Source organism: Vipera ursinii (genome assembly GCF_947247035.1).
Source record: "Vipera ursinii genome assembly, chromosome: Z".
NCBI classification, from domain to species: domain Eukaryota; kingdom Metazoa; phylum Chordata; class Lepidosauria; order Squamata; family Viperidae; genus Vipera; species Vipera ursinii.
In genome coordinates, this window is record NC_139517.1 from 33,422,361 (window position 1) to 33,436,673 (window position 14,313).

The following is a 14,313-nucleotide window of genomic DNA, read 5'->3' on the forward strand; positions in this document are numbered from 1 at the left end:
TCATCTAAGGCTCATTTGTAATGGGAACCATAATTTACTGTTATGTGCCTCCCTTTGTAAGATTCTCTTTTCTATTTGAGGGAACTCAGCTGACCTTCAAAAAAAAAAAAACCAAGAACATAGGCAAGATGTATTCTGTTTTCCCCTTTCTTTTTTTGGCTTCAGCAGGTGACAGACGGACCAAGATATTAAAGTTGCAGAGTTCTGCATGGCTGTTCCAATTGAATACACATAAGATCAGGTGACAAGCTGAGAACCTGTTTGCTAAGGGAAGATTGATGCATAAAGGGTGTAACTGAATAAGTGCTCCAATGGAACCAGAACAGTGTTGACAATTGTATAGGTGACACTGGTCAGAGGGCAAGATGTAGAAATGGGATTCAGAGCCACCTGGACCTCTGTCTGCAGGAGGATTTGGTGAATCAATCATAGCAATACCAGGATGGTTAAATGCTAATGGTTCTCCCTACACTAGAAGGAAAAAAAACACCTTTTGCTTATACTTATATGCTAAATTTTGCAGTAGGAAGGGGGAAAAACAGAGGAATCTACATTTTGCAGTCACAACAAGCACTGCAAGAGGAAAGAACCTTAGTGTATGTGGTGTTGCTGTTTACAACCGTTTGTGCTTTGGATAGGGATGGAAGAAAAGAAAGTAGAAACAAGGCTCAAGAGGGGGGAAATCTATCAATTTTTGTGTATGAGAGTGAGAGCAAGATTCATTTAGTTTCTACATATTGCTAAGCAGAAGTTCAAGGCAAGATTATCCAATCTCTAAGGATTCGGATCATGAAATCACAGCCTTGTTTCTAGGACATCAGAAATTAGGAGGCTGAGATATTTTAGAGGGGACTGCAATGCAAGACAAAGCTAAGACTAACTCAGCAAGATAGGGGTAAGGCTTAGTGGTATCCTTTTCAGTCATGGGTTGTTGGCCAAGCAGGAGAGCTTGATAGTGGCTAATACTCTGCATAAATCCTCCAGCAAAACAAAGGTCAAAATCTGGAAAAATATTTTTCCTTGATTCCGGATCCTTTTGTTAATTATTTGTTCCTTTCATAGCAGATCCTAGAAAGGAAGACAACTCTGTATCATATTGTATGAGAAAGTCAGAATGGACATGGATTAATTTCTTAGTAAACCTCCATCAGGTTGTGCTTCAGATCTTGCACCATGATTTGCAAAAGAGGATTATTATTATTTTTTTAAAAAAATGTATTCCAATTTCTGTGTAGGATTTTAGAGTCACATCTATATAAATTATTGAAGGGATACTTTAAAAAAATCTGAGTTATGTGTAAGGAATTGTTTGTGAAAAGGTCTATAATTTGTGGAATAAAGAAGCAAAGCAAAAATAAAATTGTGATTAAGAAGTGCAGAAACCATCTGACAAGAAAATAGAATTCTGCCCCTCCATATAATTGAAATGCTTTGACCACAAACCATGTGGGTGATTTAATTTCCCTGGGAGTTATTTTAATCGGGATATCTGAGTACTTACCACTTTCTACAGAGGGACAATCGAGAGCATCCTGTCATACAGCGTCACAGTCTGGTTTGGAAGCATCACTGCTTCAGACAGGAAGGCGGTGCAGAGAGTGGTGAGGATGGCCGAAAAGAACATTGGCAGTTGCCTCCCTCCCATCCAGGACATACCGGTAGCATATAAGTGTTGCTTGAACAGGGTCCGTAAGATTATCTGGGACACTACACATCCTCTTCACGACCTGTTTTCCTTGTTATCTTCTGTGAGGAGGCTTCGTGGTATCTGAAGCAGAACATCCAGATTTTGTTCCATACAGTATTAACCTTGTGAACTCTAAAGCTTCCTCCTTCCGTTATGTTTTCAAGATGGACAGTTATTAATATTTATATCTTATTTATATGTAAGGGTGTAGGTCTATATGTATGTTGTATATAAATGTGTGTTATGCATGTGTACACTTTGAGAGCAAGCAACTAAATTTCATTTTTAATGTGTGCCATTGTGCCCACGGTAAAAAATGACAATAAAGGTCGGTCTATCTATCTATCTATCTATCTATCTATCTATCTATCTATCTATCTATCTATCTGTTGTTGTTTTTTCCTTTCTCATAGCCATAGCCCTTTGAAGGTGATGATCTGGAGATGAAGACACAGTCCCCAAAAGTGCATCACTGATGCTCCCTTGGTTCATGGCAAGAGATGATAGCCTTCCCAGCGATGGGTAACCATGAAAAAGAGTCGTCATCTCCTAAAAGGGCACTACCCCCTTCCCGGTCTAATAGCACTGTATCTTCCAAACACAGCATTGCTTGGCAGGTATAGTTCCTTTTGACTGAGTGTCTACAAAACTGATTCCTACATGTCCCTGGGATTGGGGGAGGAACTCCAGATCAAATGTGTGACCAGGTACACCTGTCTACTTTGCTTAGGTTAATGTGTGTGTTGAGGTGGGGAATTTGTGCTAGGTATTTTATGGCCCTCGGGCCACATCTGGCCTTTTGGCTGTCCCTATTAGCTGAACGGGGCCTTGGCAGGGGCAGGGCATTGATGGGGGTACAGCGGTGGGGATGCAAGGCAGCATTGTTGACCCTCCACCACAGTCCAAGTTTCTCATATGATTCCTTGAGAAAATTAATTACCCATCCCTATTCTAAGTCCTACTAAATAGTAACTTCCAATATTGCCTTGTGTTTTGTGAGACTGTTGGAAGTGGCAGTTCAGCTCTGTTCAAGGGCCTGTCCATATATTGGCTGCATTGTACATGGCAAAGTACATGGTCTTGAACTCTAGCTGGACAGTGATGAGGGACTGCAGTATAGTGAATGATGCCTGGATAGTTATAACTCAAGTCGTCAAAGATTTCATTTTGGATGAAAGCTCCCATATTTCTGACTTCTTTTTTTTTACATAGAGTTCTGAGAGCTGGGAAGTGATAGATGATTTGCACATCCACAGTGGGGTCATCCAGCACCCAGAAAGGCAGGAGGGCTACCTGCTAAAGAAGCGAAAATGGCCCCTGAAAGGCTGGCACAAGGTATGTGTCAATAAAGTGACAGGATTCCTATTTTCTTTCCATGATTCAAGAGTGGGGATGAATTGCAGCTTTGCTCCTTGTTATCCTAAGTTGTCCCTGCTAGCCTTACTATTCCCAGTGGTCAGAATTAAATAACTGTAGCATTAAATTAACAACTCCATTCCCAAGTCATTTCTGTTCTCCTGAACTGGGAAATAAGCAAAATGTTGGTCTCCCAAAAATCTACTGGCTGCTGCTGTGAATTACAGGAGATGGATAAATGGCAAATGGTTGCTTTCAAGAGTTCTTACAAGAATTTTTGCCATAATATATGTGAATTATTTTGGGTGTTTTGGGGCTACAGTCTTAGACATACTTAGCTGGGAGTAATTCTTAATGGATGTTAATGGGTCTCATTTCCAAATATTGGAAATTCCAAGTATTTCCAAGGACTCATACCAAGCATTAAACTCTGCAGCAATTGATTGAGATCATACTTATGAAACACCAAGACTTCCATCCTTATATGTTATAGTTGTAAGTAAAAAAAACAAACCCCACATGACTACACCACCTAGCAATGGCATGTCCAGCAAGCCAGGTTGCTGTTATTAAACAAGGATTACACAGGTCATTAAGTGAGGACTTCATGTGACTACACCTTGTGACTGCTTGCCAGCTTCCCTATTGACTTTGCATATCAAAAACCAACAAGAATAAATCACAGTCACAATAATAAATACTAGCCCAGTGGTAAATACTAATTTATCACCACTGTAAGTTCAAACGATCACTAAACAAGTGGTTGTTAAATGAAGATCACCTCTAGAGTTGGAAGATACCATTTAGAGCATGTGTCCAAACCTTTGTTTGGTGCAGGAATGCATATCTGTGAAAATGAATTACAATAAATCTAGCCTATTTTATGAAGTTTAATGAGTACAGTGAAAAAAACTTCAAAGTGAGGAGAACTTTTTTAATGAAATATGAAAATAATGTTGATCAGTACCTTAATTTTAGCTTCTCAGAATAATCATCTAAAAAGTGAACAATGTAAGCAGCAAGAATCTATGGATGCTGTTGGCTAAACTCTAGTGAAATTAATTGTCAGGGGCCAAAGGATATTTATTTTACTTTATTTACATCCCACCTTTTAATATTTTTATAAATAATTCAAGGAGCCCACACAATACTCCTTCGTCCTACTTTCCCCACAACAATCCTGTGACTTGGATTGGGCTGAGAGAGAGTGACTGGCCCAAAGTCACCCAGCCAATTTTCATCCCTAAGGCAGTACTAGTGTTCACAAATCTCCTGGCTTCTAGCCTGATGCCTTATAACTACTAGATCAAATATTGACTGCTGGAGGAATGGACTACTATGCATTCTGAACAATGGCGTGACTGGTGGTTAGAACTTTGATTGGGAATACTGAACAATAAATAAGTAGTAGAATATTATTTATACTATTTATACTATGGGTCATGTTTACGATCTCCATTTTTAATAAACGGTCTAAAACAATTTTCCCATTTGGTGGACTACAACTTCTAAAATTCTCAGCCAGCATAGTAATTAGTTGAAAAAGACTAGTCTAGAAACCAGTGAGTGTGATAAAAGCAATTTTGAGACTATATTGTCCAACTCTTTTAACTTTTTAAGGAGTATCATAACATATAGCTTTTCTCTCTTTCTCCCTCTAAGCGTTATTTCATTTTGGAAGATGGCATTTTGAAATATGCCACTACACGCCAAGATGTGAGTATAGAATGGTGGAATTGGGGAAAACTGAGTGTCATGTACCAATTTTTACAGGAATCCTGATGGGGGACAAAGGGGAGGGGCAATTAATTTACTGAGAAACATATTTAAGAAAAAGGCTTATATTATTTCTCTGTGTAACTACTACATCTGTGACATTTCCCCTAGGTCTTGAAGGGGAAGTTACATGGCTCCATAGATGTTTGTTTGTCAGTCATGTCAGTTAATAAGAAGGCTCAACGTGTGGATTTGGACACAGAAGAGAATATTTATCATCTTAAGGTACATGTAGAATGACCCAGGATGAAAGAATAGAAAAGATCATTGCAATTCTGAAATCATATGCCAATTCATCCATAAGCTTTGGCTTACAAATGCTAAGGTGTTGTTTCTCCATTGTTTCAAAATTTGAGAACTGGTATATGATGGAGAAAGGCTTGAGCTGACCAATTATATCTAAAAATTTGTTTTTGCAAGGTTATCATGTTGGCTGCACAAAACATTTCTCCATGTGGTAAAGCAGAAAAATGTTTTGCAGAATAGTAATACCCTAATATCTAATATATGCCTGTGGAGTACAGCAGACATAATAGTATCTGCACAGAGTATTTTTTTGCAACTGCTTATCGTTCTCTAGATCTCTGGTAAAGGGTGAGTCCCCTTGTTCTGTTGTTTTATGAAGATAGAATTTCAAATTCCAGGTGAATATTTAAGGCCCCTTCATGGTAGGATTATTTATGCATGTAGGGCACAGCTGAGTATATGGCATCTTGAAGTTTGATTGTATTCATCCATTGCTAAAAGCAGAACTCAGCATCTAAATTATGTTTTCTTGCACTTTTCAAATAATGTAGCAGGTTGATCCTATATGAATTGGTGGCTACACATTTTTATTTACAATAACGGTATCTGAGGCTTCCCGTGGCCTTTGCAGAGTTTTTGAAATGAGGCAGTTTTTAAATCTTCTAAGTCCAATAAATTCTTAATAATAACTGCTATCTCCATCCTAACCCTCACAGGTTACTATCTTTTGTCAGTCATAAAATCAGAAAAAAACACAAATTCTTGCCATGGAATCATGTTAAGATGAGGATCATAAAATCATGCTAATTTTCGAAGATCTAGAAATCAGTTTTGTGTCTCAGATTTCAGACTTCATCTTGTATCCCCATCTGATTGGAGGTGCAATTTCCACTAGCAGAGTTGACCCTACCTTTAGATGAATGAAGAAGCGACTTTCAGTTACTAATTTGGGGTGTCAAAAGAAGGAACAGATTGTTAAACTGTTGCTGTCAGGGAGGAGAAATGAAACATTTGTGATATTTTTTAACTATCTTATAAACTTTGGATCCAGCAGAAGATGAAGTATGCTACTGCAGCTCAGAATCAGAATGATTGGGACAAATGTTTTTATTTTCTTAACATTTTGCTGTCTTCTCTTGGCCTCTAGATAAAATCCCAAGAGCTATTCAATAATTGGGTTGCAAAGTTGTGCTTGCATCGGCAAGCAGAGAAATTGCATTCATCCCAAAGACAGTTCATGACAGGTGGTGACAGAGCCTCTCATCCCTCACAAGTGAGTACAATAAAATGGAGCCTTCTTGCTTGGTGGCAAGCATCTCTTCTGAAATGTGGTAAGGGAGCATCTTAAATGTCCCTTACTGGTTTTTTGTAGGTTGTATGCAAAGAGAGGAAAATTGTATAGCATCTATCCAAAGAATTTCTTTTTGCAACATGAGTCAAAGTTGTGTAGATTATTCCAGTGAATAATTCTCTTCTCCCCTCTCTTTGAGCTCTTCTCGGACTTAGAGGCATGTAAAAGACAAGGAAAGAAGTAAATTGGGTGAAAGGTGCTGCTTCTATTTTTCTGAGAAAGTCAGCAAATAAAACTATATTTGAAAAAAATTCTCTTGCTGCCTAGTAAATTGGAAGAGGATATGAAACACCAGAAGTATATGTGTATGTGTGCTTTGATCTAAGAGTTTGTCTGAGCATCAGACATTAATGTTTCTGTCAGCTGGGCGGCAGTGCCTACAGTAGCTGAACTTGGCTGACAATGAAAACTAAGCAGGTTTAGATATCTATTTACCACAGTAGTAATCAGAGATATCAACTATGCAGATACCAAGTTGGAAATCAACTCTATGGTGAGTGGGAGACCAAACAGATTCCTAATCAACCTAGCCAACAACTTTGTCATACAAAAGATGGAGGAGGGAACTAGAAGTAAAGCTATACTGGATCTAGTTCTTATTAATATAGAAGAAGCGATAGAGCAATTTGAATTTGCCGGAATCTTGGGTGAAAGTGACCACATCATACTGGAATTCAGTACAATGCAAACACAGGCAATAGAAAATAATCCAGCCAGTATCTTAAACATCAAAAGAGCTGATTTTAACAAATCAGAGAGAACCTAGGAAAGATTCAGGGATGAAAATCCTAAAGGGGTAAACAACTCAAGAAATGTGGGAAACTCTGAAAAATGCGATCATGAAAGTCCAGTCCAGCAGAATACCACTGGGGGAAAAAACCAATAAGAAATTCAAGAAACCAGCAAGGGCTGCACAAAGCTCTCTCTGACAAGCTGAATGACAAAAAGGACAAGTACAAAAAAATGGAAAGACGGACAAGTAAAGAGCCTTGGTGGAGCAGTGGGCTAATGCCTCCTTAAGTAACACCAGCTGCCTGCAATTAGTGCAGGTTCGCATCCCACCAGGCTCAAGGTTGACTCAGCCTTCCATCCTTCCGAGGTAGGTAAAATGAGGACCCAGATTGTTGGGGGCAATTAAGCTGACTTTGTAATAATGCCGCTTGGGGGGTGTATGAAAGCCCTAATAAGCAGGCATATACATAGAATGAAGGCTACTGCTAAGCTTGTAAGCCGCCCTGAGTCTTCGGAGAAGGGCGGGATATAAATGGAATTAAAATAAATAAAAAAATAAAAATAATTAAGGTTGATTATCAGCAGATATCATGCAAAGATGAAGTCAGGAAAGCAAAGACTCAGAATGAACAAAAATTTGCAAAGAAATCAAGGACAATAAAATAAGTTTCTTTCAACATAGTAATAACAAGAAAAAAGTCAAGGGAACTGTAGGTCTGCTAAAGAGAGAAGATGGCAAGGAAATAACAGACAATAGGGAGAAAACAGCTGGTTAACTCATTCTTTGCATCAGTCTTCACACAAAAAGAAATTATAGCCCAGCATACCAAAAACAATACTGCAAAAGACAGACTAGAAACAAAAATTAAAATAAGCAAGAAAATAGTAACAGAACACCTATCTGATCTTGACTAATATAAATCACCGGGACCTGACATTATATCCCAGCGTTCTGAAGGAGCTGGCAGATGTTATCTCAGAACCATTGCACCGTATCTTTCAAAAATCCTGGAGCACTGGGGCAGTACGTGAGGGTTGGAAAAGGGCTGATGTGGTTCCCTTCTTCAAGAAAGGAAAAAAAAACACCCAGACCCAGGAAACTATAGACCAATCTGTCTAACATCAATACCTGGGAAGATTCTGGAAAAGATAATAAAAAAACAGATCTGTGAACAACTAAAAGCAAACAAAGTTATAACTAGCAGCCAACACGGGTTTGTTAAAAACATCATGCCAAACCAATCTCATTTCATTCTTTGATAAAGTGACTAAATTGGTAAACCAGCAAAGTGCCATTGACATAGTATACTTCGATTTCAGTAAGGCATTTGACAAAGTAGACAACAACCTACTTCTTGGTAAGCTGGAAAAAGGTGGAATAGACAACATCACCACCAGATGGATTTGTAGATGGCTGACAAATAGTACTACATCCACATGGAGAGAAGTAAGCAGTGGGGTACCACAAGGCCACATCTTAGGCCCAGTACTCTTTAATATCTTCATAAATGAGGAAATAGAAGGGGAACTCATCAAATTTGCAGATGACAATCATTTGGCAGGAATAGCCAACACCCCAGAAAACAAACTCAGGATCCAGAAAGATCTTGACAAACTTGAACAATGGGCCCTATCCAACAAAATGAACTTTAATGTGGAGAAAAGCAAAGTTTTACATTTAAACAGGAAAAATCAAAGGTATAAGTACAGTTAGGCGAGATCTGGCTCAAAAACAGTAACTGTGAGAGCGACCTTGGAATCCTAGTGGATGATCACAGCCAAAAAAGCTAATACAATCCTTGGTTGTATAAACAGAGGCATAGAATCAAGATCACGCAAAGTATTAGTACCGCTTTATAAAACCCTAGTAAGACCACACCTGGCATACTGCAACCAATTTTGGTCACCATACTACAAAAAAGATGTTGAGACTTTGGAAAAAGTTCAGAGAAGAGCAACTAAGATGATCCAAGGCTTGGAGACTAAAACATATGGAGAATGGCTGCAGAACTTGGGTTTGGCTAATCTAAAGAAAAGAAGAAATGGGTTGCATGACAACAGTGTTCCAGTATTTGAGGGGCTGCCACAAAGAAGAGAGGGTCAAATTATTCTCCAAAGCACCAAAGGGCAGGACAAGAAACAATGGTTGGAAATTGATCAAAGAGAAAAACAACCTGGAATTAAGGAGAAATTTCCTAACAGTGAGGACAATTAACCAGTGGAACAGCTTGCCTTCAGAAATCGTGGGCGCTCCATCACTGGAGATTTTTAAGAAGAGACTAGACAGCCACTTGTCTGAAATGGTATAGGTTCTCCTGCTTGAGCAGGGGGCTGGACTAGAAGACCTCCATGGTCCCTTCCAGCTCTACTCTATTCATTCATCAGGATATCCTAAGTCTGTTTACTAAAATGGGACATCAAAGTAACAAGTTAAAAAAAAAATCCCAGAAGTCATGGCTAACCACTTCTAAACTATTGTTAAGAAAATGACATGGAAAATTCCATGTAGACCTCAGAAGACAAGCTGGATTTAAGAAACATGTTTCTACCATTGTATTTTATGGAAGCCAATATCAGCATTGTGGTTCTGTCCAAACTCTCCTTTGTAATCAGTTTCTCAGACAAGTTTCTTATGTAGTTGGGAATGTTCTCTATGGTTTCCATTTTGTGATAGCGTCTTTTACAGAATTGCCAGGATACCCAAGAATTCTACAGGCTGAAGATCCATCCTAGATTCTGAAGTGGACTGAATTACTCAACTTCTTTGCTTCTAGTTTCATTTCTTCCTGTATTGTCTTGCTTAATTCTTGCAGGCCTGCAGCTCACGGCGCCACATACTGATGTCAGAAAGTGTCCCTGCCTTATCTTCACTGGCCAGTCCCCAGGAAAAAGTGAATTCTTGGCTCAGTGACAGTAAAGGACTAGACAGGTGCTCAGCAGGTAAGAATGAGACCTTCTTATCATCAGAAGGTCTTTCTTATATGGTAGATACAATGCTTATGGCATGAGCTTTGGCTATTTCCAAGCCAGCTTTCATCTTCAGAGACAAAGAGATTAGAATAGAATTTTCCAGAGTAAGTAGATACCCAATGAAGGGATTGACCAGTTACCTACATTAATATAGTATCTACTGTTATGGGTAGGCTTATGGCCTCTCAGGTATGAATTAAATCAGAGAATGAGGTGGCTGGATGGAGTTACTGAAGCAGTAGGCGTGAGTTTAAATGGACTCCAGAAGATGGTAGAGGACAGGAAGGCCTGGAGGAATGTTGTCCATAGGGTCGCGATGAGTCGGACACGACTTCGCAGCTAACAACAACAATGGGACAGGAGGGCAAGTTCTTCCCAATAAGTTTTCTTCAGGTTTTGGTTACTAAATACTGTAAATTCTTGTGGGAATTTAGCCAGTGAAATACATTTTCAGTGTAGGTCATCCATTCATCCTTCCCTTTGCAAATTTCCTCCAGTGTGTGTTCTTTTACAATGACTGATTGGTGTTTTGATATTCTGAGAGAACAGAAAGTGCTGCCTTCCTATTTCCTAGTCTACTTTTGCCACTTTTGCACTGCACGTTGGCAGTACAAATTCTTTTCAAGTATAACATATCTGTACTTTTCTAAATGATTTTGTTTTTTTCCAGAACTCTCAGAATGTCATGGAAAGCTTCAAGAACTCAGCCGTATGCTACAAAGTTTGGAATCTCTCCACCGCATTCCCTCTGCCTCTTTAATCTCAAATAGTCAGGTAAGGTACAGGTGTGTTAGTAGCATTTCTTTTTTACAAAGTTTTACATTAAAAAAAAAACCCTAAGCAACATATTTGGTCAAAGGCTACAAGGTTACTTTCACACGACTTAGGGTAGTTATGAATCACTGCTGTAGTAACCACTACACAATCAGAGCATTCCTGCGATTAGATTATGGTTAGTTATTTTGATTTGGAATTGATCTTTGATGGTTGTACAGTTTGAGATTGCATCTTGATTTTACAGACTTCAACAGGAACAGAAAGACCCAGAAAGGCAAAGAGATCGACGCGGATCTGGTGCACTCAGAGCTTTGCAAAGGATGACACCATAGGCAGGGTGAGATGGTTTGTGGATGGATGGGGTAGACAGCTTTTGGCACAAGGGTAGGAAATACAGAGTGAGAGAAGCATTCAGTCACCAGTGGAGAGATTCTTTGCTCTGTGGAAGATCCCAATGTTAGATTTCCAGAGAGGGCTGGATGAAGGGCCCAAAGTTACTACCAATTGGTGTGATTAATAGAGAACTATTGACTGCATCCCTAGGTTAAGAAGGGCCACTGTTGATTATGGAGATGAAGTACCTTTCTGGGATAGAGAAAGGAACCATCTTAAGGAATTAAAGAGGAAAGAATTTGTGTTAGGGAAGTTTTTGTGGGTGCCTTAAAACCAATTGGTTTTTCTTCTAGCAGGTGGGACGCCTGCATGGCTCCGTTCCCAATCTCTCAAGGTATTTTGAGTCCTGTCAGAACCAGGCCATGTTTAGCGTACCTCCAGAGTATAGCCAACTCCAAAGAAGTTTCTGGATCTTAGCTCAGAAAGGTGAGCTCAGTGCAGATATTAATAGTTGTATCAAAAGTTCAGGGATGACTGTCTTATTTTTACTATGGTGTAGTGCAGGGGTAGGCAACCTTGGCTCTTTTATGACTCGTGGACTTCAACTCCCAGAATTCCTGAGCCAGCCAAGGTTGCCTACCCCTGGTGTAGTGGGAGACATTGATTTCGTTCTTGGACTGTGGAGAGGAATGAAGCCATTGTTTTATGGACTCTGACTATTTTCTTTTTTCTCTTCTTAAATTCTCCAGAGAAATATGTTTCATCACAGTCAGTCACAGCCATGAGATCTAGAGAGTTCTGATTCCTTTTGTCACCTATATAAAACATACAGACTTTGTTGATATATTATATAACTTTACTTTTGGAAAATAGGGGAAGCATACATAAAAAGAGCCTTGCCTATCTATTGCTCTCCAGATTTATTGGATTACAACTTCCACCATGCTCCGCCAATAAAGCTATCTAAGGGATAGCTTTATCCCCCATCAGTAGGGAAAACAATGTTGTGTCTTTAAAAATTTCTCCCCAGCTCCTGAAGGTACACTGTCTTTCTTGCTTGCACACAAAACATCAAATTAACTCTTGTCTTGTGAGATTTCACTGGACCTTGATACATCAAGAATAGGTAATCTTACATTCCAGAAGTTTTGGACTACCTTTCTGGCTATTGCTTATTAATGACGACTGAAGCTCATAATGTCTGGAGGCACCATCTTGTCTATTTGAGTACAGATCAATCCCACTTTGATAGCTGCAGTCTATAAAACTAGAAATTTGAGGTTCTTCAAGAAAGTTAAAATTCAGAGGATTCCGGAATCTTTTCCTGATACAGAATCCTCTGCACTAATGAAATATAATGCTGCCTGTAACCATTTTTTCGTTGCCAGTTCACGGTTCTCTCAGCAGTGTCCTGGCTGTGCTGAACTCTGAGCGTGACCGTCTCCAAGAATTGCAGCAGATGTCAGATCTGCAACGTGACACTCTATCTTCTGCACAGGATGACCTTGGAGATGGCATCAACTCTACTACAGCTGTTGTAAGGGGTCATGATCCTTTGAAAGAATTATCAAGTGTTGGTTTAAAGCTTAGCTAAGAAATTCATACATCCGGTAGCCCAAATCAAGCACAGGTCATTTTACATGAACTGAAAGGATCTCCCCATCACCTCATTCCCATCATATTTCCTGTATTTGTAACAAGTAGTGTTTGGAACGATGATGATGCCATTCCAGCTTTATTTCATAATACTCAGTGTGGCATACAGTATGCTCCTGCTTCCTTTCCCCCCCCACAAAACAACTCTATGAGGTGGGTTGGGCTGAGAGAAAGCATCTGTCCCATAGTCACCCCCTGGCCTTCATGCTTACTGTGGGACTAGAACTCAGTGCTTGGCTTTAGTCTACCCATTTAACTGGGGATAGGTGAGGATAACTACCACCAAATTGGTAAAAAGCTCTACCATTCATTCATGGCAAATGTATTCAGTCCCCTGCATGTGGTTGTCTGAATGCTTTAAGTCAGAAAATAAGACAGAGCTTAATTTCTTTACAATTTAGGAAATATTCAGTGCCCAGTTTTAATGTACAACCCTTAACATTCATTTCCTCATTTCCCCTGTGCCAAAATAACAACCCTTTTTACTCCTTTCAGGCTTCTCTTCAGACTCTTGACAATCCTGAATGTATGCGCCGCTTTCATTCTCTCTCCGTTTCCTCAGATACTACTCTGGATTCTTTTGCCTCATTCGGTGCTTATGAGGTAAACCTTTCCCTAAGTGAAAACTAACTGGAATTGCTCTATGATCAGAAGTCACAGAACTGTTAATGTATCTCTAGCATGATCACTGTGTATTAACGCACAAATGCTTCCTTAAGCTGCATGAGGAAAGGATGGTGAGCAGCTAAAAGAATTATCACAAGGGAAAACAGCTTCTCTCCTGCTTTGTGGAATCTGACAGTTATATCTGTCCAGAGTTGCAGCAGTGAGATAAGTGGTTATATAATCTTAATTAAATTTTAAAAATAAAAATAAATAAACACTGGGCACAGACTTGAACACTGGGTCCTATCTAACAAAATGAAATTCAGTGGTGAAAAAAGTAAGGTTCTACATTTAGGCAAGAAAAACCAAATGTACAGGTATAGTATAGGTGGTACCTTGCTCAATAGTAGTAACTGTGAGAGGGATCTCGGAGTCCTAGTAGACAATCGCTTCAATATGAGCCAGCAGTGTGCTGCAGCTGCCAAAAAAGCCAACACAGTGCTAGGCTGCATTAACAGAGGGATAGAATCAAGATCATGTGAAGTGTTAATACCACTTTACAATGCCTTGTTAAGGCCACACTTGGAATACTGCATCCAGTTTTGGTCACCACGATGTAAAAAAGATGTTGAGACTCTAGAAAGAGTACAGAGAAGAACAACAAAGATGATTAGGGGAGGACTGGAGGCTAAAACATAAAAGGAACCATAGCTGGAATTGGGTATGTGTGGTTTAATGAAGAGAAGGACAAGGGGGGGACATGATAGCAGAGTTCCAATATCTCAGGGGCTCCCACAAAAAAGAGGGAGTCAAGCTATTCTCC

At 39.4% G+C, this 14,313-nt stretch overlaps 1 protein-coding gene across 3 annotated transcripts in view; it reads left to right on the forward strand.

Annotated features, from left to right (window-relative positions):
* Positions 1-14,313, forward strand: part of OSBPL7 (oxysterol binding protein like 7) — a 92,718-nt gene that overhangs the window by 10,112 nt on the left and 68,293 nt on the right. For 2 of the 3 annotated variants that reach the window (XM_083377060.1, XM_083377059.1), the window contains exons 2-12: positions 2,101-2,304; positions 2,900-3,022; positions 4,706-4,759; positions 4,931-5,044; positions 6,213-6,338; positions 9,962-10,088; positions 10,789-10,892; positions 11,140-11,232; positions 11,585-11,714; positions 12,617-12,765; positions 13,380-13,487. In XM_083377060.1, coding sequence (XP_083233186.1) covers positions 2,188-2,304; positions 2,900-3,022; positions 4,706-4,759; positions 4,931-5,044; positions 6,213-6,338; positions 9,962-10,088; positions 10,789-10,892; positions 11,140-11,232; positions 11,585-11,714; positions 12,617-12,765; positions 13,380-13,487 — 1,245 coding nt within the window. In that variant the 5' untranslated portion in view covers positions 2,101-2,187. The remainder of the gene's footprint in view (positions 1-2,100; positions 2,305-2,899; positions 3,023-4,705; positions 4,760-4,930; positions 5,045-6,212; positions 6,339-9,961; positions 10,089-10,788; positions 10,893-11,139; positions 11,233-11,584; positions 11,715-12,616; positions 12,766-13,379; positions 13,488-14,313) is intronic. The other variant, XM_083377061.1, reaches the window with a different exon arrangement.